Source organism: Anolis carolinensis, unplaced genomic scaffold (genome assembly GCF_035594765.1).
Source record: "Anolis carolinensis isolate JA03-04 unplaced genomic scaffold, rAnoCar3.1.pri scaffold_14, whole genome shotgun sequence".
Lineage (NCBI taxonomy): Eukaryota > Metazoa > Chordata > Lepidosauria > Squamata > Dactyloidae > Anolis > Anolis carolinensis.
In genome coordinates this window covers 12278083-12301507 of record NW_026943825.1, presented here as the reverse complement: position 1 = coordinate 12301507, position 23425 = coordinate 12278083, and the positions used below count along the sequence as shown (strand labels likewise).

The following is a 23425-nucleotide window of genomic DNA, read 5'->3' as shown; positions in this document are numbered from 1 at the left end:
ATTGCAAATTAAGCTGCATGCTTCATAGTAGCATTTTAAGTCTGGTAGACTCATTCCTCCTCGTGTTGTGTCGTCTCTTAATAAATTTGAGTTGATTCTGGCTTTTTTATTTTTCCATAAGAATTTATTTATATCTTTGGTCCATATTTTAAATACATGATTCGTTCTGATGATTGGTAGGCCTTGAAATAAGTACAGTAGAGTCTCACTTATCCAACATAAACGGGCCGGTAGAACGTTGGATAAGCGAATATGTTGGATAATAAGGAGGGATTAAGGAGAAGCCTATTAAACATCAAATTAGGTTATGATTTTACAAATGAAGCACCAAAACATCATGTTAGACAACAAATTTGACAGAAAATGTAGTTCAATATGCAGTAATGCTATGTAGTAATTACTGTATTTACGAATTTAGCACCAAAATATAATGATATATTGAAAACATTGACTACAAAAATGCGTTGGATAATACAGAATGTTGGATAAGCGAGACTCTACTGTAGCTTCTCCTTGTCAATCTGATCTTGCCTCCAGCTTTCTTCTTCTGCCATTTCTAGATTTTCAATCGGATTTGGAGACGGATATTGTTTTGAGGACCGGCGGCTTCCTGAAAGATCTCTTGGTTGCCTTGATCCAGGTAAAAGAACCCATCCCTACGTCCTTCGTTTGCAAACCAATAAGAGGAATTGTGTGCATTTCGCAGCTTGGCAAAGGAAAGGAAAATTATTCCTTGGCTGCATTCCTGCACAAATTTATTCAACCAGCCCAATAAAATCAACTTGGCAACGTTTCAGGAATGCGTTTAACCCGTTGACGTTCTATCTGCAAGTATGCGAGTGGGCGGCGAGGTGCAATTTCGAGTTTCTTGCTCACGTCTGTAAATATTTGCACAATCGAGAATGTCAGATTGGCAGCCTGGAGTTCAAATGGAAGAAATCAGGAGACGAAGAACTACGAGGAAGGAACTCGGCGAGATCCTGAAACACCAAGATATATCCCTTCACTACCATCTCAATGCTATGGAGTCCTGGGATTGGTCATTTGGCCAATATTTCTTTGGCAGGGAAGGCTGGAGACCTTTTAAACCTACAACTCCCAGGATCCTGTAGCATAGAGCTAGATATAGATCTATAATTATAGATACTAATTTCACATATGCATTTCCCCCTGAAACATTTGCAAATCCTCTCTCTATATACGTACATTTCCCTCCTACAATATTTGCAAGCCCTATATATTTATGTTTATATCTATCTAGAAATCTCTATATGTGTATGTGCATTTCCCCTGCAATATTTGCAAGACCTATATATCTATCTATCTATATAAAAGTGATGGAATCCTGGCGACCGCCAAAACAACAAAACTAAACACCCCACAACCTCGAAAATGGACAACACAACCCATCATCCATGCCTCTAGGTTGATACAACAAAAAGAAAAGAAAAATAAAGTCCTAATTGGAGGGAGAGGAATAATTGTTTTTATCCAATTGCTGCCAGTTAGAAGGCTAAGCTCCGCCCACTTGGTCTCCTAGCAACCCACTCACCCAGGGCACAGACAGAGTTAGGCCTCACTTAGGCCTCTTCCCCACTGCTTATAAAATACAGATTATTAGATTTTAACTGGATTAGATGGCAGTGTAGACTCAAGGCCCTTCCACACAGCTATATAACCCATTTATAATCTTACATTATCTGCTTTAACTGGATTATCTGGACTCCACACCTTTACCCTTTACCCTAATTACCACTAATTCCTCAATACTTTATTTCCCATACCACCATACTTCACCACAGCAACGCATGGCCAGGCACAGCTAGTATTCATATATATCTATCTAGACATCTCTCTATATATAGATAATTATATCTGTATAGGATTTGCAAAGACTTGTAAACATGTGAGGTGAAAATTCATATATAAAAATAATGTATACATATAGATACAGATATACAGGTACATGGAAATCTCTAGCTATCTATATGTATATAGGATTTGCAAACATATGAGGGGAAAATTCATATATAAAATTAATGTATATAGATAGATACAAATATAAAGGTACATAGGGATTGAAAAGACTTGCAGGGGGAAATGCCTATGTATCTGTAGCAGAGATTAACAAATATTTCAGGGGAAAACGCTTTTATAAGACTAATGGCTATATATATATTCTTCTTCCTGACTTGCAAGGGCTTCTTTCCCTTTTCAAAACATCCCCTTGGTTAAGAGCAAGGAAGGCTTTGCAAAAGAAAACACTGATAAGGGAGGGAAGAAGAGAGATAAATAGATCATATATTTCTCTGCTGCCGGCTCAACCTTGACCCGATTATAAGCCGGGAGAGGCTTTTTCGGCTCATAAAAAGGGCTGAAATCTCAGCTTATCTTCGAGTATATATGGTAATTCAGATTTTCTCCTTCCGTGTCTCCTTCTCTGCTTCCAAAAGGGTAACCGGGAAAGATACACCGGAGTCATCGACTACGTCTTGATAAAGCAAGATACAAAGGTGAGACTCATCTTCAACCGTGGGGTATATATATATATATATATATATTCTTCTTCCTGACTTGCAAGGGCTTCTTTCCCTTTTCAAAACATTCCCTTGGTTCAGAGTGAGTTAGCGCTATCAATGAATTATTATTTAATATAAATGAATTATTATTAATATTAGTAATTAATTAACATTAAATACATAAATAATATGATTAATTGGCCATTATTAGCTCTAGTTTGTAGTGCGGTTTTCTTGTTAGGGTTAGAGGCCGAAGCGGAAGTTCCCCGTCCTTTAGAGGTTGGGGAATGGAAGCCAGGCTCTCCGTAGGTGCAGATTTGCTCGTCCGAAGCCACACATTTTGGGTAGAAGGGCCTGAATGGCATAGAGGGTGGTGGTTTTATGGGCGGAAAGCCTTGCCGAACCCTTGTTGTGTGTTTGTTACGAGCTTTGCTTTGTCGCCGGACTGTAACGGGGAAGGATAGCGTTAAGGAATCGGTTGCCAATGCCAAGAGAGACCTGCCCGCAATTGCTGCAAATAAATAGGCTACGAATTCCTTGGAAGAAGACGGGGAAGCCTTAGCATTGAACGGTTGTGTTGTTAAAGTGCGAAGTACGGAACCCTGCGCAGACGGGGAAGCCTTAGCATTGGACGGTTGTGTTGTTAAAGTGCGAAGTATGGAACCCTGCGCAGACGGGGAAGCCTTAGCATTGGACGGTTGTGTTGTTAAAGTGCGAAGTATGGAACCCTGCGCAGACGGGGAAGCCTTAGCATTGAACGGTTGTGTTGTTAAAGTGCGAAGTATGGAACCCTGCGCAGACGGGGAAGCCTTAGCATTGGACGGTTGTGTTGTTAAAGTGCGAAGTATGGAACCCTGCGCAGACGGGGAAGCCTTAGCATTGAACGGTTGTGTTGTTAAAGTGCGAAGTATGGAACCCTGCGCAGACGGGGAAGCCTTAGCATTGAACGGTTGTGTTGTTAAAGTGCGAAGTATGGAACCCTGCGCAGACGGGGAAGCCTTAGCATTGAACGGTTGTGTTGTTAAAGTGCGAAGTATGGAACCCTGTGCAGACGGGGAAGCCTTAGCATTGAACGGTTGTGTTGTTAAAGTGCGAAGTATGGAACCCTGTGCAGACGGGGAAGCCTTAGCATTGAATGGTTGTGTTGTTAAAGTGCGAAGTATGGAACCCTGCGCAGACAGGGAAGCCTTAGCATTGGACGGTTGTGTTGTTAAAGTGCGAAGTATGGAACCCTGCGCAGACAGGGAAGCCTTAGCATTGGACGGTTGTGTTGTTAAAGTGCGTAGGGTTCTGCTGGAAAATGTCTCCCCGAATAAATTCATTGTGTGTCCGTTAAGGCTCTTACCGAAGGCAGTGGCGGCGATTCGGGGAGGCCGAAGGAGAACGAATGGATCCGTGTCCTCACCCAGCGCAGCCCTGAGCACCTCAACCGAGGTAAGGCCAAATTCTTCTTCTTATTATTTGTACATGGCTCACTCGTCCATTCTTCATAGGGTTTGGTTTCCAGACCTTTGACCATTTGAGGAAACATTCACATATACTGTATATACTCGAGTATAAGCCTAGTTTTTCAGCCCTTTTTTTAAGACTGAAAAAAACCCCCTCGGCTTATAATTGGGTGAGGGTCCTGGTTGGCTTATATTTGGGTCAGCTTATACTCGAGAATATATGGTACATTTATTATTTTTCTCTATTATTATTGGTGTTATTACATGTATTATTGTTGCTACTATTACATTTATTTTACTCTATTTTTATTATTATTAATACATTTATTTCATTCTGATCTTATTATTATTACATTTATTATTTTACTCTATTATTACTTGTATTATTTTCCTCTAATTATTATTATTACATTTATTATTTTACTTTATTACTTGTATTATTTTCCTCTAATTATTATTATTACATTTATTATTTTACTCTATTATTACTTGTATTATTTTCCTCTAATTGTTATTATTACATTTATTATTTTACTCTATTATTACTTGTATTATTTTCCTCTAATTATTATTATTACCTTTATTATTTTACTTTATTATTTGTATTATTTTCCTCTAATTATTATTATTACATTTATTATTTTACTCTATTATTATTATTACATTTATTATTTTCCTCTATTATTACTTGTATTATTTTCCTCTAATTATTATTATTACATATATTATTTTACTTTATTACTTGTATTATTTTCCTCTAATTATTATTATTACATTTATTATTTTACTCTATTATTACTTGTATTATTTTCCTCTAATTATTATTATTACATGTATTATTTTTCTCTATTATTATTCGTATTATTACATTTATTATTTTACTCTATTATTGTTGCTACTATTACATTTATTTTACTCTATTACTATTTGTATTATTTTCCTCTAATTATTATTATTATATTTATTATTTTACTCTATTATTACTTGTAATTATTTTCCTCTAACTATTATTATTACATTTATTATTTTTGTCTATTATTGTTGCTACTATTACATTTATTTTACTCTATTTTTATTATTATTATTAATACATTTATTTCACTCTGATCTTATTCGTATTATTACATTTATTATTTTACTCTATTATTACTTGTATTATTTTCCTCTAATTATTATTATTACATGTATTATTTTTCTCTTTTATTATTGTTATTATTACATTTATTATTTTTCTCTATTATTGTTGCTACTATTACATTTATTTTACTCTATTTTTATTATTGTTATTACATTTATTATTTCACTCTGATCTTATTATTATTGCATTTATTAATTTACTCTATTATTACTTGTATTGTTTTCCTGTATTTATGATTCTTATTATTACATGTATTATTTTACTCTATTATTACTCTATTACATGTATTATTTTACTCTATTAAACCTGGAGGTTTTTTTTTATCTAGGGGAAATCTTGGTTGGGCAGGTTGAAGAGCACTGAATAGCCTTGCTGCTTGCAAGCCTGGCCGCTTTCTCCCTTGCGGAATCCTTGGTTGGCCAGGTTGAATAGCAATGAATAGTCTCAGTGCGGCAAGTATGAATGCTGTAATTAGTCACCTTGATTAGCATTGAATGGCCTTGCAGCTTCAAAGCCTGTTTGCTTCCTGCCTGGGAGAATCCTTGCTGGGAAGTATTAGCTGCCCTGATTGTTTCCCAATTTCCCTGTTTTCAGAGTGTTGCTCTTTATTTACCGTCCTGATTTTAGAGATTATATTGTTCTGTATTATTATACCACAGTAAATTTAAATATTTTGTTTATAATCTTATATTATCTGCTTAGAACTGGATTATATGAGGCCCCTTCTACACAGCTGTATACAATCCACACTGAACTGGATTATATGGCAGTGTGGACTCAAGATAATCCAGTTCAAAGCAGATACTGTGGATTAAGTGCCTTGGCATTCTGGGTTATATCGCTGTGTGAAAGGGCCTTGAGTCTACACTGCCATATAATCAAGTTCAAATCAGATAATCTGTATTTTATGGGCAGTGTGGAAGAGGCCTAAGTGAGGCCTAACTCTGCCTGTCCCCTGGGCTGAGTGAGTTGCTAGGAGACCAAGTGGGTGGAGCCTACCCTTCTAACTGGCAGCAAGGGGAAAAAACAGTTCTTCCTCTTTCTCTAATTTGGACTTTATTTTTCTAGGTTTTTTTGTTTGAAAGACATATTTTGGATGACTACGTAATTTGTGGCCAAATTTGGTGTGATTCGGTTTAGTGGTTTCGTTGTTTACTCCATCGTAAAACGCACATTACATTTTTTATATATAGACTAGCTGAGCCCAGCCACGCATTGCTGTGGCGTTGTCTGGTGGTGTTGGTGAGAACTTGTTGAGGCTGGATGGCCATCTGTCAGGAGTGCTTGGATTGTGTCCTCCTGCATGGTAGAAGGAAGTTGATCTGGATGATCCTTAGGGGTCACTCCAAACCTTAGGATTGTATGATGATATTGTTATTATTATTATTATTAGTAGTAGTAGTAGTAGTAGTCATATTGATAGGCTGGGTGGCCATCTGTTGGGAGTGCTTGGATTGTGTCCTGCATGGCAGAATTGGGTTGGACTGGATGGCCTTTAGGGGTGCCTCCTAACTGTCTGATGCTATGATTCGATGTGTATTATTATTGTGCAGATATTGGATGGCCATCTGTGAGGAGTGGTTGGATTGTGTCCTCCTGCATGATATAAAGAAGTTGAACTGGATGATCCTTAGGGGTATCTGCTAACCTTAGGATTGTATTATTAATTATTATTGTTATTATGATTATTATTATTATTATTATGATTATTATTATTATTGAGAGGCTGGGTGGCCATCTGTTGGGCTGAGTAGGTTGCTAGGAGACCAAGTGGGCGGAGCTTAGCCTTCTAACTGGCAGCAATTGGATAAAAACAATGATTCCTCTCCCTCTAATTAGGACTTTATTTTTCTTTTCTTTTTGTTGTATGAACGTGGAGGCACGGATGAGGGGTTGTGCTGCCAAGTTTAGTGTTTCTGGGATGTGTAGTTTTGTTGTTTTGTCCTAGGCCGAGATATCATCACCCTTTTATATATATAGATTTTTCTGCTGTTGTTGTTCCAAGATGTTGTAAATGACTGACAAGTTGTTTTTCCCAGCTAACAAACGGACTTCCTTAACTGAAGTTGACTTTCCTTCTTAATGTAAGAAACCATTGTAAAAACTTCCTTAACTTAAAGAATCGTTGCCTTTTAACTATGTAAACGTGTTGTTTTCAACCAAGAGTTCATCATCGTCTCTGGTCATGTCGGCAGTACATGAATTTTCCACCTCCTTTTTGCTGTTTTCCAGGCTTCGATATTCTTAGAATGTTATTTTCAGCCATCATAGGCCCCCGTCACACACCTTTCACACCATTACATTCAAACTACACATCCCAACCTCGACACTATCCTCGTTTTCTCCGCAGTGTTCAGCTGTTACCACAATTCAACCGGGTGGAGGATCGAAGACGCCATCGACAAATACTTCCAGGGGATCGACCGAGAGTCCGGCTTGACGCTGGGTAAGTCTGAACAACCTCCATTTCGACTCCCATCGTCCCCATACAGGGCAGGATGGTTTGTAGGGTTGATTCAATGAAAAAATGAGATGTATTGTCCTCTGAATGTAACCCGATCCTCTTCAAATTGGCATCGGAGTGGGCTGCGGGAAAGCACTCTGCACATGTGATCCTTCGGAGAGTCGGCAGCCATTTCCTTCCTGACTGTTTCCAGTCAGCGCTCTCTTCACTCTCCGAGCTGAAAGTGGCAGTTAAAACCGTTTCTCTCAGCAGCAAGCCAGAGACAGTAGCCAATCAAATTCGGCCTCAATTCATGGCCCCACTGACCTCAGGTTTGTTAGAATCATATGGGGAAGAGAAGGAGAAATTGGACAGTGTGGGGATTTGAAAAAGACACCGTGATGTTATGGGTTGACTGGAAAGAATTGTGTCGGCAGCTGATTGGCTGAGCCAACCAGGAGCCAACATTCTGATTGGCTCCTGCCTCTGACTTGCTGCTGAGAGCAGAGCCGGTCCAACAATGAGGCGAATTAAGCGGTCGCTTTGGGCACAAAACATACAGGGGTGCAGTTGAGACTGCTTTTTCTGTTGATTTCTTGTAAAACATGATGTTTTGGTGCTTAATTTGTAAAATCTTAATGTTATTTGATGTTTAATAGGCTTTTCCTTAATCCCTCCTTATTATCCAACATTTTTGCTTATCCAACGCTTTTATTTTTCAGTGATTGGTTTGGGGGGGGGGGGGGGTGCCAAAATTCTGTCCGCCTACATTTGAAAAATTCCTAGGGCCGGCTCTGGCTGAGAGAAACTGTTTTAACTGCCACTTTCAGCTCGGAGAGTGAAGAGAGCGCTGACTGGAAACAGTCAGGAAGGAAATGGCTGCCGACTCTCCGAAGCCAGATTATTTCTAAGGCAAATGAGGCATATTTAAAGACTGTTTAAAAAGGACTGTTTATTCTCTCTGTTCTCTGTAAGAATTCAGAGAGACTGCTACATATATATATAGCTTGGAGACCCGGTGGTGCCCAGGTCATTTGAGAAAGGCATTGAGAACAATCCGAAATAATTCCGATATACGATTCAAAACGATTTTTTGGACATGTCTACTATATATATATATAAAAGGGTACTGGAATCACAGCACCGGACAAAATAACTAAACTAAACGCCCCACAACCTTGAAAATTGACAACACAACCTCTCATCCACGTCTCTATGTTCATACAACAAAGAGAAAAGAAAAATTAAATCCTAGCCACAGCAATGCGTGGCCGGGCACAGCTAGTATATATAGATATAGATAATAGATTGTTGCCCTGTTTGATCTTTTGAACTGAAGTAAAGTTAATCTTACTTGTTACACAAACCTGAGTGACACTTTATTATACTGCAGGGTATATTTTGATTCAGAAAAAAGTGGTAAAGCTTCTATTTATTTATATCTACAACCCCCAACAGACAGCATTCCTGACTTTTTCAAGAGTTCAGAAAAGGAAGTTACCCGTCAGGCAGGTGAACCTGTTTGGGTGTAGTGTTTATTTTGAAGGAGGCTATAAATAGTTGGCTGTTTAATGATCTAAATCCATATTTTATGGTGGCAAGAAGTCTCGATAGTATAGGAACGATGACTGGAGAAGTCTCGTTGGCAGACTTTTCTCTCTCAACAAACAATGCAAACTAAAATAAATGAATATTCATTGGCTTGTTTGTTGCATACATTATACAGGTTTGAGTTTCGGCTGAAAGTGGAATGTCAAATCGCTCTTTGCTGGGATTTTGAAGAGTTGGTTCTATTGCAGGCTAGTGACAAATGCCCATAATAACAAAATTATTAGCCCATTGCAAAAATAAAATAAAATTAAAATTAAAATTAAATAAATAATATAGACATAATAAATCATAAAATAAATACACAATATATAATATAATAAAATAATAAAAGTAAAAGTAAATATAAAAATTCATATTTGTTATACATATACCTTATATACTCTAGTATAAGCCAAGTTTTTCAGCCCTTTTTTAGGATTGAAAAAGTCCACCTCGGCTTATACTCGGGTGAGGGTCGTGGTTGGCTTATATTCGGGTCGGCTTATACTCGGGTATATATAGTACATTTATTATTTTTCTCTATTATTACTGGTATTATGACATTTATTATTTTACTTAATTATTATTACATTTATTATTTTACTCTATTATTGTCACCATTACATTTATTTTACTCCATTTTATTATTAATAATACATTTATTATTTCACTCTGGTATTATTATTGTTATTACATGTATTATTTTATTCTATTTATTATTATTACTTTTATTAATTTACTCTATTATTGTCACTATTACATTTTACTCTATTATTAATACATTTCATTCTGATATTATTATTATTACATGTCTTATTTTACTCTATAATTGCATTTATTATTCTACTGTAGTTATTATTATTACATTTATTATTTTACTCTATTATTGTCACTATTACATTATTTTACTCTATTTTATTATTATTAATACATTTATTATTTCACTCTGATATTGTTATCACTTCTTATTTTACTCTATAATTGCATTTATTATTTTACTGTAATTATTATTATTACATGTATTATTTTACTCTATAATTGCATTTATTATTTTACTGTATTTATTTTTATTACATTTATTATTTTACTCTTATTGTCACCATTACATTTATTTTACTCTATTTTATTATTAATAATACATTTATTATTTCACTCTGGTATTATTATTGTTATTACATGTATTATTTTACTCTATAATTGCATTTATTATTTTACTGTATTTATTATTATTACATGTCTTATTTTACGCTATTATTACATTTATTAATCTACTGTATTTATTATTATTATATTTATTCTTTTACTCTATTATTGTGACTATTACATTTATTTTGATCTATTTTATTATTATTAATACATTTATTATATCACTCTATTATTATTGCTATTACATGTCTTATTTTATTTTACTGTATTTATTATTATTATTACATTTATTGTTTTTATTATTATTAAAAGGATACACTGAAGAAGATGAAAATAATGATTTAATCAGAGTGGGACTGTCTTATCTTAAATTACAGTTTTGTATAAATATTCAAAAACATTGAAGCTCATTGATGTCTCAATTAATGTAATTTTATTGGTATCTATTTTTATTTCTGAAATTTACCACCCTTGGCTTATACTGGAGTCAATATTTTCCCAGTTTTTTTGTGGTAAAATTAGGTGCCTCGGCTTATATTCGGGTCGGCTTATACTCGAGTATATACGATATATCTGTTTTCTTTTGCAGTCTCTGTTCTCCGAAACACACCCTTCTATTTTGCCACGAAACTCTACCAAGCTCTTAAGGTGAGGATTTCTCTTTTCCTGTTGACTTTGGGCGGATCTACACTGTAGACTTAATGCAGTTTGGTGCCCCTTTGTCATACTTTTTATCACATCTGCAAGTCGGTTCTGGTGTGAGAGAATTGACCGTCTACAAAGACGTTGCACATGGGACTTTGCCTGGATGTGATACCATCCTGCTGGGAGGCTTCTCTCATCCAGCAAGCTAAAGCTGACAGATGGGAGCTCATCCCACCTCGCGGATTCAAACCATCAACCTTCAGGTCAGCAGTCGAGCTGGCACTTAACATCAGGATCTGGATGTTTCTTGAAAAGAAAACACACTCATCTCTAGATCTTCTAATGTGATTCTATGACTAACTTCCATCAGAGGTTATTATTACTATATTATTATTATTATTATTATTATTATTATTATTATTATTATTATTATTATTATTATTATGACACAGCAAACAAGATAGACATGCTGGATTTCGTATCACAAAATCACAAGTCGAACACTTCCCAAGTGTCTAGGACTGTGTGATGTATTTTCGGATGATGCTGCAGATCCCAGTAGGGTGGCCTTTTGCAGCTGACAGATCGTGATTTTGTCAATGTCTATTGTTTCCAAATGCCGGCTGAGATCTTTTGGCACGGCACCCAATGTGCCCATCACCACCGGGACCACCTGCACTGGTTTCTGCCAGAGTCTTTGCAGTTCAATCTTGAGGTCCTGAGAGCGGCTGAGTTTTTCCTGTTGTTTTTCGTCAATGCGACTGTCACCTGGGATGGCGACATCAATGATCCAAACCTTTTGATTTTCCACAACCGTGATGTCTGGTGTGTTGTGTTCCAGAACTTTGTCAGTCTGGATTCAGAAGTCCCACAGTATCTTTGCATGCTCATTTTCCAATACTTTTGCAAGTTTGTGATCCCACCAGTTCTTTGCTGCTGGGAGGTGGGACTTGAGGCATAAGTTCCAATGAATCATTTGGGCCACATAGTTGTGCCTCTGTTTGTAGTCTGTCTGTGCAATTTTCTTACAGCAGCTGAGGATATGAACAATTGTTTCGTCGCTTTCCTTGCACAGTCTGCATTTTGGGTCATCAGCTGATTTTTCGATCTTGGCCTGAACTGCCTTTGTCCTGATGTCTTGCTCCTGGGCTGCAAGGATCAGGCCTTCTGTCTCCTTCTTCAGGGTCCCATTCGTGAGCCAGAGCCAGGTCTTCTCCTTATCAGCTTTTCCTTCAATTTTGTCAAGGAACTTTCCATGCAGTGTTTTGTTGTGCCAGCTGTCAGCTCTAGTTTGTAGTGCGGCTTTCTTGTACTGGTTTTTTTGTCTGCTGTGCTTTGAAAAGTTTCTGATTTTTGACGTCAATCAAAGCTGGTTATTATTATTATTATTATCATTATTATTATTATTATTACATTTATTATACCCTGCTTTTTGTCTCCACCAAGGGGGGAGTACTACTACTACTAATAATAATAATACCCTGCTGGTATCTGCACGCATCATCCGAAAATACATCACACAGTCCTAGACACTTGGGAAGTGTTTGACTTGTGATTTTGTGATACGAAACCCAGCATGTCTATCTTGTTTGCTGTGTCATACAGTAAAATAATAATAATAATAATAATAATAATAATAATAATAATAATAATAGGAATGTGAAAGGATGACTGTAATGATGATGTAATAATAATATGTTGATTGTGGAGGGATGACGAATAATAATAATAATAATAATAATAATAATAATAATAGGAATGTGAAAGGATGACTGTAATGATGATGTAATAATAATATGTTGATTGTGGAGGGATGACGAATAATAATAATAATAATAATAATAATAATAATAATAATAATAAAAGGGGAATGTTGAGGGAGGATTGCAATAATACTAATATTCATGATAATAATATGTGGAATGTGAAAGGATGACTGTAATGGTGATGTAATAATAATAATAATAATAATAATAATAATATGTTGAATGTGGAGAGATGACGAACAATAATAATAAAAAGGGGAATGTGAAGGGATGACGAATAACAACAACAATAATAAAGGGGAATGTGGAGGGATGATTGCTATAATATTGATATTAATAATAATATGTGGAAGGTGGAGATATGACTGTAATGATGAAACTAATGTGCAACATATTTAGGGATGACTGCAAAATAATAATAATAATAATAATAATAATAATAATAATAATAATAATAATAATAATTGGAATGTGGAGGGATGATTGCAATAATACTAATATTAATAATGATAATATGTGGAATGTGGAGATATGACTGTAATGATGATACTAATGCGCAACGTGGAGGGATGACTGCAAAATAATAATAATAATACTTGTTTGCTGTGTCATACAATAAAATAATAATAATAAGTGGAATGTGGAGGGATGCTGGCAATGAAATTAAAAAGTGGAATGTGGAGGGATGATTGCAAAACTAAAAATATTAATAATATGTGAAATGTGGAAGGATGACTGTAATAATAATAATAATAATAATAGGTGGAAAGTGAAGGAATGACAACAATAACAATACTACGAGGGTTGAATGAAAAGTAATGCCTCCACCTTCGTAAGTGTCGATGTCTTCTGTGACGTCTTCAGAAAACTTGGCAGAAATGTATCCAATTGTCTGGAGATGATGTGGGAGAGTGAATCGTGGTTGTTAAAGAGCACATTCTAAGGATTATTTCTGCGTTTGATTTATTAAAATATTCCCATCCAAACCCAAGTCACGAAAGTGGAGGCATTACTTTTCATTCAACCCTCGTAATACTGTAATAATAATAATAATAATAATAATAATAATAATACGAAATCCAGCATATCTATCTTGTTTGTTGTGTCATACAATAAAATAATAATAATATTAATAATAATATTATTAATAATAATAATATGAAATCCAGCATATCTATCTTGTTTGCTGTGTCATACAATAAAATAATAATAATAATAATAATAATAATAATATGAAATCCAGCATATCTATCTTGTTTGCTGTGTCATACAATAAAATAATAATAATAATAATAATATGAAATCCAGCATATCTATCTTGTTTGCTGTGTCATACAATAAAATAATAATAATAATAATAATAATAATAATAATAATAATAATAATAATATGAAATCCAGCATATCTATCTTGTTTGCTGTGTCATACAATAAAATAATAATAATAGGTGGAAAGTGAAGGCATGACAACAATAACAATACTACGAGGGGTGAATGAAAAGTAATGCCTCCACCTTCGTAAGTGTCGACTTCTTCAGAAAACTTGTTCATCGTTGGCCGAAATGTATCCAATTGTCTGGAGATGATGTGGAAAAGTGAATAATGGTAGTTAAAGAGCACATTCTAAGGATTATTTCTGCGTTTGATTTATTAAAATATTCCCATCCAATTATTTATTATTATTTATTTATTTACATCATTTATATTCCGCCCTTCTTTCTCACCCCGAAGGGGACTCAGGGCGGATCACATTACACATATTAGGCAAACATTCAATGCCTTTTTAACACAGGACAAAGACAAACAAACATAGCTCTGAGCGGGCCTCGAACTTATGACCTCCTGGTCAGTGACTCATTGCTCTCCCGTCTGCGCCAAGTCACGAAGGTGGAGGCATTACTTTTCATTCAACCCTCGTAATAATAGCCTATGTGGTTGCTAGTAATAGACAAGACCGGAATGCATTGCTCACTCTCCCTCTTTTCCCGTTTTCTTTCGTTCTTTCTTTCCTTCCATTCAGGGTCCAGGGTCCAGTCTGAAAACAGTGGTGCGGATCATGATTTCCCGGAGCGAAACCGACCTCCTGAGCATCCGGGCCGAGTTCAAGAAACACTTTGGCGTCTCTCTCTATTCCTTGATCGGGGTACGGCTCCCGTAATGGTTTGAGGGTCAGGCGGCAACTCAAGAGAGCCAGGGTTCGAATCCCGGTTCTGTTCTAGAAACCCACCTTGGGCAGGTCACACTCTCTCAGCCTCAGAGGAAAGCCACAGCAAGCCCTCTCTTGATAGCCTTGCCGTAAGTGAGAAATGATTGACAGGGCTAGATTCCCCCCCAAGAGGTCAATTTTGCAAATGTTTACAATATTTCAAATTTTCTTTTAGAAATTTTTGCAAATCTTAACTTTGCAAATTTTGCGAATTTTAAATAATTTTTGCATTTTTTTTTACAATTTTAGAATTTTCTCTTACAATTTTTTTGCATATTTTATCTTTGCAAATTTTGCGAACTTTTTACAACTTTTGCAAAAAAAATTTACAATTTTTGAATTTTCTCTTACAATTTTTTGCGAATCTTTGCAAATTTTGCAAACTTTTTACAACTTTTGCAATTTCTTTACAATTTTTGAATTTTCTCATACAATTTTTTGCAAATCTTATCTCTGCAAATTTTGTGAACTTTTTACAACTTTTGCAAAAAATTTTTACAATTTCAGAATTTTCTCTTACAATTTTTTGCAAATCTTACTTTGCAAATTTTGCGAACTTTTTACAACTTTTGCTCATTTTAACCATTTTTGAATTTTCTTTTAAAAATTTTTTTTGCAAAGTTTTACAATTTTCTGCAAGTATTTGACAAGTTTGGCAGATTTTTACAAATCTGACAAAGTTTTGAAATCTTTAATAAATTTTGCAATTTTTTTACACATTGATTGTAAATTTTTATAAACTGCAAATTTTGACAAGCATTGCAATTTTTTAAAACAAATTTTGCACATGATAATAAATTTGGCACATTTTGAAGTTTTAGAAATATTATGTGGTTATTTTTTTACAAATTTAGCAATTTTTAAAAATAAGCCTTGCTAATTTTTATCAATTTTGCACATTTTGAAGTTTTACAAATATTGCAGGTTTCTTTCTTTCTTTCTTTCTTTCTTTCTCTTTTCTTTTTTTTACAAATTTAGCAATTTTTTAAAATACGCCTTGCTAATTTTTATCAATTTTGCACATTTTGAAGTTTTAGAAATATTGCGGGGTTTTTCGGGTTTTTTTTACAAATTTAGCCATTTTAAAAAATACGCCTTGCTAATTTTTTTAATCACTTTTGCACATTTTGAAGTTTTAGAAATATTGCGGGGTTTTTTTTTTTTTTACAAATTTACCCATTTCTTAAAATAAGCCTTGCTAATTTTTATCAATTTGGAAAATTTTGAAGTTTTAGAAATTTCTAATTTGTTTCTCAATTTTTGCACATTTTAATAAATTTTGCATATTTTGAAGTTTTAGAAATGTTCTGGGGTGTTTATTTTAAACAAATTTAGCTATTTTAAAAATAATCCTTGCTAATGTTTATCAATTTGGAAAATTTTGAAGTTTTAGAAATTTCTATATTATTTTTTTTACAAATTTGGCAAATTTTTATAAATTTTGCAAATTTTTACAAATTTTGCACATTTTTATAAATTTTGCACATTTGTATTCTTTTTGCAAAATTTTACAAAAACAACCCCCCCCCCCCAAGCTAATATTTGAGGGCATGCTTTTCCACACTTTGAAGCTTAGTTAAGGCCTCTTTTGAAATAGGATCTGAACAGGAAATTGCAGTTTCCTGCTTTCTTTTGCGGTGGGGTTTGGGCACAAAAACAACCTGCGGTGATTTGCATTTGACGTCATTCCTGTCTTGCCAGATGGACACGAAGGGCCACTTCCGGCTGGCTTTGCTCGGCCTCTGCCGGGCAGAAGATCTGTGAAGACGAGCCTCCATGGACAGGAGAAAACTACCTTTCAGTCCCAAACCTTTCCCTTCAAACTTCTGAATTAAAAAAGTACAACAATTCAAGAGTTGTTCTGTTTTGTGCTTCTGAATAAACAAGACATGGAAAAAACGATAAGAACGAAGTTTGCGCACATGTCTAAGCGACACACACGTCTCCCATCTTTTTAAGCAACTGCAAACACCTCCTCGCTTGTAGAAGTCTATATTCATATCTATCTATCTAGACATGTTTCTAGATAGATAATTATATCTGTATAGGATTTGCAAGGACTTGCAAACATGTGACACGAAAATTCATATATAAAAATAATGTATACATATAGATACAGATATACAGGTACAGTAGAGTCTCACTTAACCAACTTAAACGGGCCGGCAGAATGTTGGATAAGAGAATATGTTGGATAATAAGGAGGCATTAAGGAAAAGCCTATTAAACATCAAATTAGCTTGATTTTACAAATGAAGCACCAAAACATCATGTTAGACAACAAATTTGGCAGAAAAAGTAGTTCAATACACAGTAATGCTATGTTGTAATTACTGTATTTATGAATTTAGCACCAAAATATCACGATATATTGAAAACATTGACTACAAAAATGCTTTGCATAATCCAGAACATTGGATAAGCGAGTGTTGGATAAGTGAGACTCTACTGTACATGGAAATCTCTAGATATCTATATGTATATAGGGTTTGCAAACATATGAGGGGAAAATTCATATATAAAATTAATGTAGATAGATAGGAATATTAAGGTACATAGGGATTGCAATGGCTTGCAAGGGGAAATGGCTGCATATCTGTAGTAGAGATTAACAAATATTTCAGGGGAAAATGCTTTTATAAGATTAATGGGTACATATATATATATATATATATATATATATATATATATATATATTATTTTTTCTTCTTCCTGACTTGCAAGGTCTTCTTTCACTTTTCAAAACATTCCCTTGGTTAAGAGGGAGGGAGGCTTTGGAAAAGAAAACACACTGATAAGGGAGGAGAGAAAAATATCATTCGAGGGTTGAATGAAAAGTAATGCCTCCGCCTTCATAACTCCTCAACAGATGGCAGTCCTGGTCTGTGGCAGGTCCTGGCTTGTTCAGTAAACTCTCCTCTATAGTTAAATTTGGCGGGAAGCCTTAGCATTGAACGGTTGTGTTGTTAAAGTGCGAAGTATGGAACCTTGTGCAGACGGTCGGTCAATGCGACTTAAGCAACGTGCAGTCATTGAATTCTTGATGGCAGAAGGCGTCACCCCAAAGGAGAAAATGCAAGCTGTTTATGGGGATTGTGTTGATGCAAGTCCTGTGTGTTGTTGGGTGAGTAAGTTTAAAGATGTTGAGGTGGGAACATCCGACTTGCGTGACAAATAAAGAGTCGGATGTCTTGTGACAGCAACCACCGAGTTTCACAAGTAAATGGATGATCAAAGAGGGAGCCAGGAAGACAGTTCCATCTTGTCTCCTTTGCATCAGCTGAATAAAGTGAATAGTGGTAGTTAAAGTGAATAAAGTGAATAGTGGTAGTTAAAATGAATAAAGTGAATAGTGATAGTTAAAGTGAATAAAGTGAATAGTGATAGTTAAAGGGAATAAAGTGAATAGTGATAGTTAAAGTGAATAAAGTGAATAGTGGTAGTTAAAGGGAATAAAGTGAATAGTGATAGTTAAAGGGAATAAAGTGAATAGTGGTAGTTAAAGGGAATAAAGTGAATAGTGATAGTTAAAGGGAATAAAGTGAATAGTGGTAGTTAAAGTGAATAAAGTGAATAGTGATAGTTAAAGTGAATAGTGGTAGTTAAAGTGAATAAAGTGAATAGTGGTAAAGTGAATAAAGTGAATAGTGGTAGTTAAAGTGAATAAAGTGAATAGTGGTAGTTGAAGTGAATAGTGGTAGTTAAAGTGAATAAAGTGAATAGTGATAGTTAAAGTGAATAAAGTGAATAGTGGTAGTTAAAGGGAATAAAGTGAATAGTGGTAGTTAAAGTGAATAAAGTGAATAGTGGTAGTTAGTGAATAAGGTGAATAAAGTGAATAGTTGTAGTTAAAGTGAATAGTGGTAGTTAAAGTGAATAAAGTGAATAGTGGTAGTTAAAGTGAATAAAGTGAATAGTGGTAGTTAAAGTGAATAAAGTGAATGGTGGTAGTTAAAGTGAATAAAGTGAATAGTGGTAGTTAAAGTGAATAAAGTGAATAGTGGTAGTTAAAGGGAATAAAGTGAAAAGTGGTAAAGTGAATAAAGTGAATAAAGTGAATAGTTGTAGTTAAAGGGAATAAAGTGAATAGTGGTAGTTAAAGTGAATAAAGTGAATAGTGGTAGTTAAAGGGAATAAAGTGAATAGTGGTAGTTAAAGGGAATAAAGTGAATAGTGGTAGTTAAAGTGAATAATGTGAATAGTTGTAGTTAAAGTGAATAAAGTGAATAGTGGTAGTTAAAGTGAATAAAGTGAATAGTGGTAGTTAAAGGGAATAAAGTGAAAAGTGGTAAAGTGAATAAAGTGAATAAAGTGAATAGTTGTAGTTAAAGTGAATAGCGGTAGTTAAAGTGAATAAAGTGAATAGTGGTAGTTAAAGTGAATAAAGTGAATGGTGGTAGTTAAAGTGAATAAAGTGAATAGTTGTAGTTAAAGTGAATAGTGGTAGTTAAAGTGAATAAAGTGAATGGTGGTAGTTAAAGTGAATAAAGTGAATGGTGGTAGTTAAAAGTGAATAAAGTGAATAGTGGTAGTTAAAGTGAATAGTGGTAGTTAAAGTGAATAAAGTGAATGGTGGTAGTTAAAGTGAATAAAGTGAATGGTGGTAGTTAAAAGTGAATAAAGTGAATGGTGGTAGTTAAAGTGAATAAAGTGAATAGTGGTAGTTAAAGTGAATAAAGTGAATAGTTGTAGTTAAAGTGAATGGTGGTAGTTAAAGTGAATAAAGTGAATGGTGGTAGTTAAAGTGAATAAAGTGAATGGTGGTAGTTAAAAGTGAATAAAGTGAATAGTGGTAGTTAAAGTGAATAGTGGTAGTTAAAGTGATTAAAGTGAATGGTGGTAGTTAAAGTGAATAAAGTGAATGGTGGTAGTTAAAGTGAATAAAGTGAATGGTGGTAGTTAAAGTGAATAAAGTGAATAGTGATAGTTAAAGTGAATAAAGTGAATAGTGGTACTTAAAGGGAATAAAGTGAATAGTGGTAAAGTGAATAAAGTGAATACTGGTAGTTAAAGAGAATAAAGTGAATAGTGGTAGTTAAAGTGAATAATGGTAGTTAAAGGGAATAAAGTGAATAGTGGTAGTTAAAGTGAATAAAGTGAATAGTGGTAGTTAAAGGGAATAAAGTGAATAGTGGTAGTTAAAGGGAATAAAGTGAATAGTGGTAGTTAAAGTGAATAATGTGAATAGTTGTAGTTAAAGTGAATAAAGTGAATAGTGGTAGTTAAAGTGAATAAAGTGAATAGTGGTAGTTAAAGGGAATAAAGTGAAAAGTGGTAAAGTGAATAAAGTGAATAAAGTGAATAGTTGTAGTTAAAGTGAATAGCGGTAGTTAAAGTGAATAAAGTGAATAGTGGTAGTTAAAGTGAATAAAGTGAATGGTGGTAGTTAAAGTGAATAAAGTGAATAGTTGTAGTTAAAGTGAATAGTGGTAGTTAAAGTGAATAAAGTGAATGGTGGTAGTTAAAGTGAATAAAGTGAATGGTGGTAGTTAAAAGTGAATAAAGTGAATAGTGGTAGTTAAAGTGAATAGTGGTAGTTAAAGTGAATAAAGTGAATGGTGGTAGTTAAAGTGAATAAAGTGAATGGTGGTAGTTAAAAGTGAATAAAGTGAATGGTGGTAGTTAAAGTGAATAAAGTGAATAGTGGTAGTTAAAGTGAATAAAGTGAATAGTTGTAGTTAAAGTGAATGGTGGTAGTTAAAGTGAATAAAGTGAATGGTGGTAGTTAAAGTGAATAAAGTGAATGGTGGTAGTTAAAAGTGAATAAAGTGAATAGTGGTAGTTAAAGTGAATAGTGGTAGTTAAAGTGATTAAAGTGAATGGTGGTAGTTAAAGTGAATAAAGTGAATGGTGGTAGTTAAAGTGAATAAAGTGAATGGTGGTAGTTAAAGTGAATAAAGTGAATAGTGATAGTTAAAGTGAATAAAGTGAATAGTGGTACTTAAAGGGAATAAAGTGAATAGTGGTAAAGTGAATAAAGTGAATACTGGTAGTTAAAGAGAATAAAGTGAATAGTGGTAGTTAAAGTGAATAATGGTAGTTAAAGTGAATAAAGTGAATAGTGGTAGTTAAAGTGAATAAAGTGAATAGTGGTAGTTATAGTGAATAAAGTGAATAGTTGTAGTTAAAGTGAATAGTGGTAGTTAAAGTGAATAGTGGTAGTTAAAGTGAATAAATTGAATAGAGGTAGTTATAGTGAATAAAGTGAATGGTGGTAGTTAAAGTGAATAAAGTGAATGGTGGTACTTAAAGGGAATAAAGTGAATAGTGGTAAAGTGAATAAAGTGAATAGTAGTTAAAGTGAAAAGTGGTACTTAAAGTGAATAAAGTGAATGGTGGTAGTTAAAGTGAATAAAGTGAGTAGTGGTAGCTAAAGAGCACATTCTAAAGATTATTTCTGTGTTTGATTAATTAAAATATTCCTTTCCAAACCCAAGTCACGAAGGTGGAGGCATTATGCTTCATTCAACCCTTGTACATACAGTAGAGTCTCACTTATCCAACATAAACGGGCCAGCAGAACGTTGGATAAGCGAATATGTTGGATAATAAGGAGGGATTAAGGAAAAGCCTATTAAACATCAAATTAGGTTATGATTTTACGAATTAAGCACCAAAACATCATATTATACAACAAATTTGACAGAAAAAGTACACAGTAATGCTATGTAGTAATTACTGTATTTACGAATTTAGCACCAAAATATCACGATGTATTGAAAACATTAACTACAAAAATGCGCTGGATAATCCAGAACACTGGATAAGCGAGTGTCGGATAAGTGAGACTCTACTGTATATATATTCTTCTTCCTGACTTGCAAGGGCTTCTCTTCTTCTCCTTTCCCTTTTCAAAACATTCCCTTGGTTAAGAGCAAGGGAGGCTTTGGAAAAGAAAACACACTGATAAGGGAGGAGATAAATATATCAGACTCGTATATTGCAAGCAATGGCCTGCAGGCTCCGCTGTCCGGCTTGATCTTGACCTCATTATAATCCGAGAAAGGCTTTTTCAGCTCATAAAAAAGGCTGAAAAACCCGGCTTATCTTCGAGTATATACGGTATATGGTCACAGCATAGATCCATACAATGCTGTCCAGACGGCACTACATTGAGCATATAATTCCGATCCAAACATAGCAACCCCTGCCATCACACTGCATTCGTTCCACAGTGTTGATGTATTTGATACAAACTTCGGACTACCGTATATACTCGAAGATAAGCCGAGTTTTTCAGCCCTTATTTATGAGCTGAAAAAGCTTCTCCCGCTTATAATCGGGTCGAGGTCAAGGTCGGCACTGGAGCCTGAAGGCTATTGCTTGCAATATGTGATCTATTTCTCTCTTCTCCTCCCTTATCAGTGTGTTTTCTTTTGCAAAGCCTCCCTTGCTCTTAATCAAGGGAATGTTTTGAAAAGAGAAAGACACCCTTGCTAGTCAGGAAGAAGAAAAAAAAATCATTAATCTTATGAAAGCATTTTCCACTGAAATATTTCTTAAACTCTCCTACAGATATATAGGCATTAACCCCTTGCAAGCTTTTGCCATCTCTATGTACCTTTATATGTGTATATATCTATATAATTTTATATATGAATTTGCCCTCATATGTTTGCAAGTCTTTGCAAATCCTTTATACATATAGATCCATGTACCTGTGTATCTGTAGCCATACATATACATTATTTTATATATGAATTTACCCTCATATGTTTGCAAGTCTCTGCAAATATCTATATAAAGAGAGAGGTCTGGATAGATATGAATATATTCTTACCTACCTATATATAGGGCTTGCAAATATTACAGGGGGAAAATGAATACACAAATATCTATAGACATGTCTAGATAGATATGAATATATATATATATATATATCTGGCTTGGAAATATTACAGGGGGGAAATGAACACACAAATATATATAGACATGTCTAGATAGATATGTATATATATATATATATATGGCTTGCAAATATTACAGGGGGAAATAAATACACAAATATCTATAGACATGTCTAGATAGATATGAATATATATATACTAGCTGTGCCCGGCCACGCGTTGCTGTGGCGTTGTCTGGTGGTGTTGGTGAGAAATTGTTGAGGTAGTGGTGGTATTGGATGTCTGTTGTATGGTTGTCTTTATGTTTAGTATGCACACTGAAGTGGATTATATGGCAATGTGGAGTCAAGATAATCCAGTTCAAAGCAGATAATATAAGATTCTAAATGGGTTATATAGATGTGGAAGGGCCTTGAGTCTACACTGCCATATAATCCAGTGCAAATTAGATAATCTGTGGAAGAGGCCTAAGTGAGGCCTAAGTCTGCCTGTCCCCTGGGCTGAGTAGGTTGCTAGGAGACCAAGTGGGCGGAGCTTAGCCCTTTAACTGGCAGCAATTGCCAGTTAGAGGCCTAAGTCTGCCTGTCCCCTGGGCTGAGTAGGTTGCTAGGAGACCAAGTGGGTGGAGCTTAGCCCTCTAACTGGCAGCAATTGGATAAAAACAATTATTCCTCTCCC

The 23425-nt window shown here is 34.7% G+C and overlaps 1 protein-coding gene across 1 annotated transcript in view; it reads left to right on the top strand.

Moving 5' to 3' along the window:
* anxa9 (annexin A9) overlaps positions 1 to 16808 on the top strand; it is a 35457-nt gene extending 18649 nt beyond the window's left edge. Inside the window, exons 7-13 of the mRNA XM_062965430.1 lie at positions 561 to 640; positions 2454 to 2513; positions 3857 to 3953; positions 7456 to 7551; positions 10874 to 10932; positions 14715 to 14837; positions 16602 to 16808. Of these exons, the coding sequence (XP_062821500.1) occupies positions 561 to 640; positions 2454 to 2513; positions 3857 to 3953; positions 7456 to 7551; positions 10874 to 10932; positions 14715 to 14837; positions 16602 to 16664 (578 nt within the window). The 3' untranslated portion in view covers positions 16665 to 16808. The remainder of the gene's footprint in view (positions 1 to 560; positions 641 to 2453; positions 2514 to 3856; positions 3954 to 7455; positions 7552 to 10873; positions 10933 to 14714; positions 14838 to 16601) is intronic.
* Positions 16809 to 23425: the final 6617 nt, after the last annotated feature.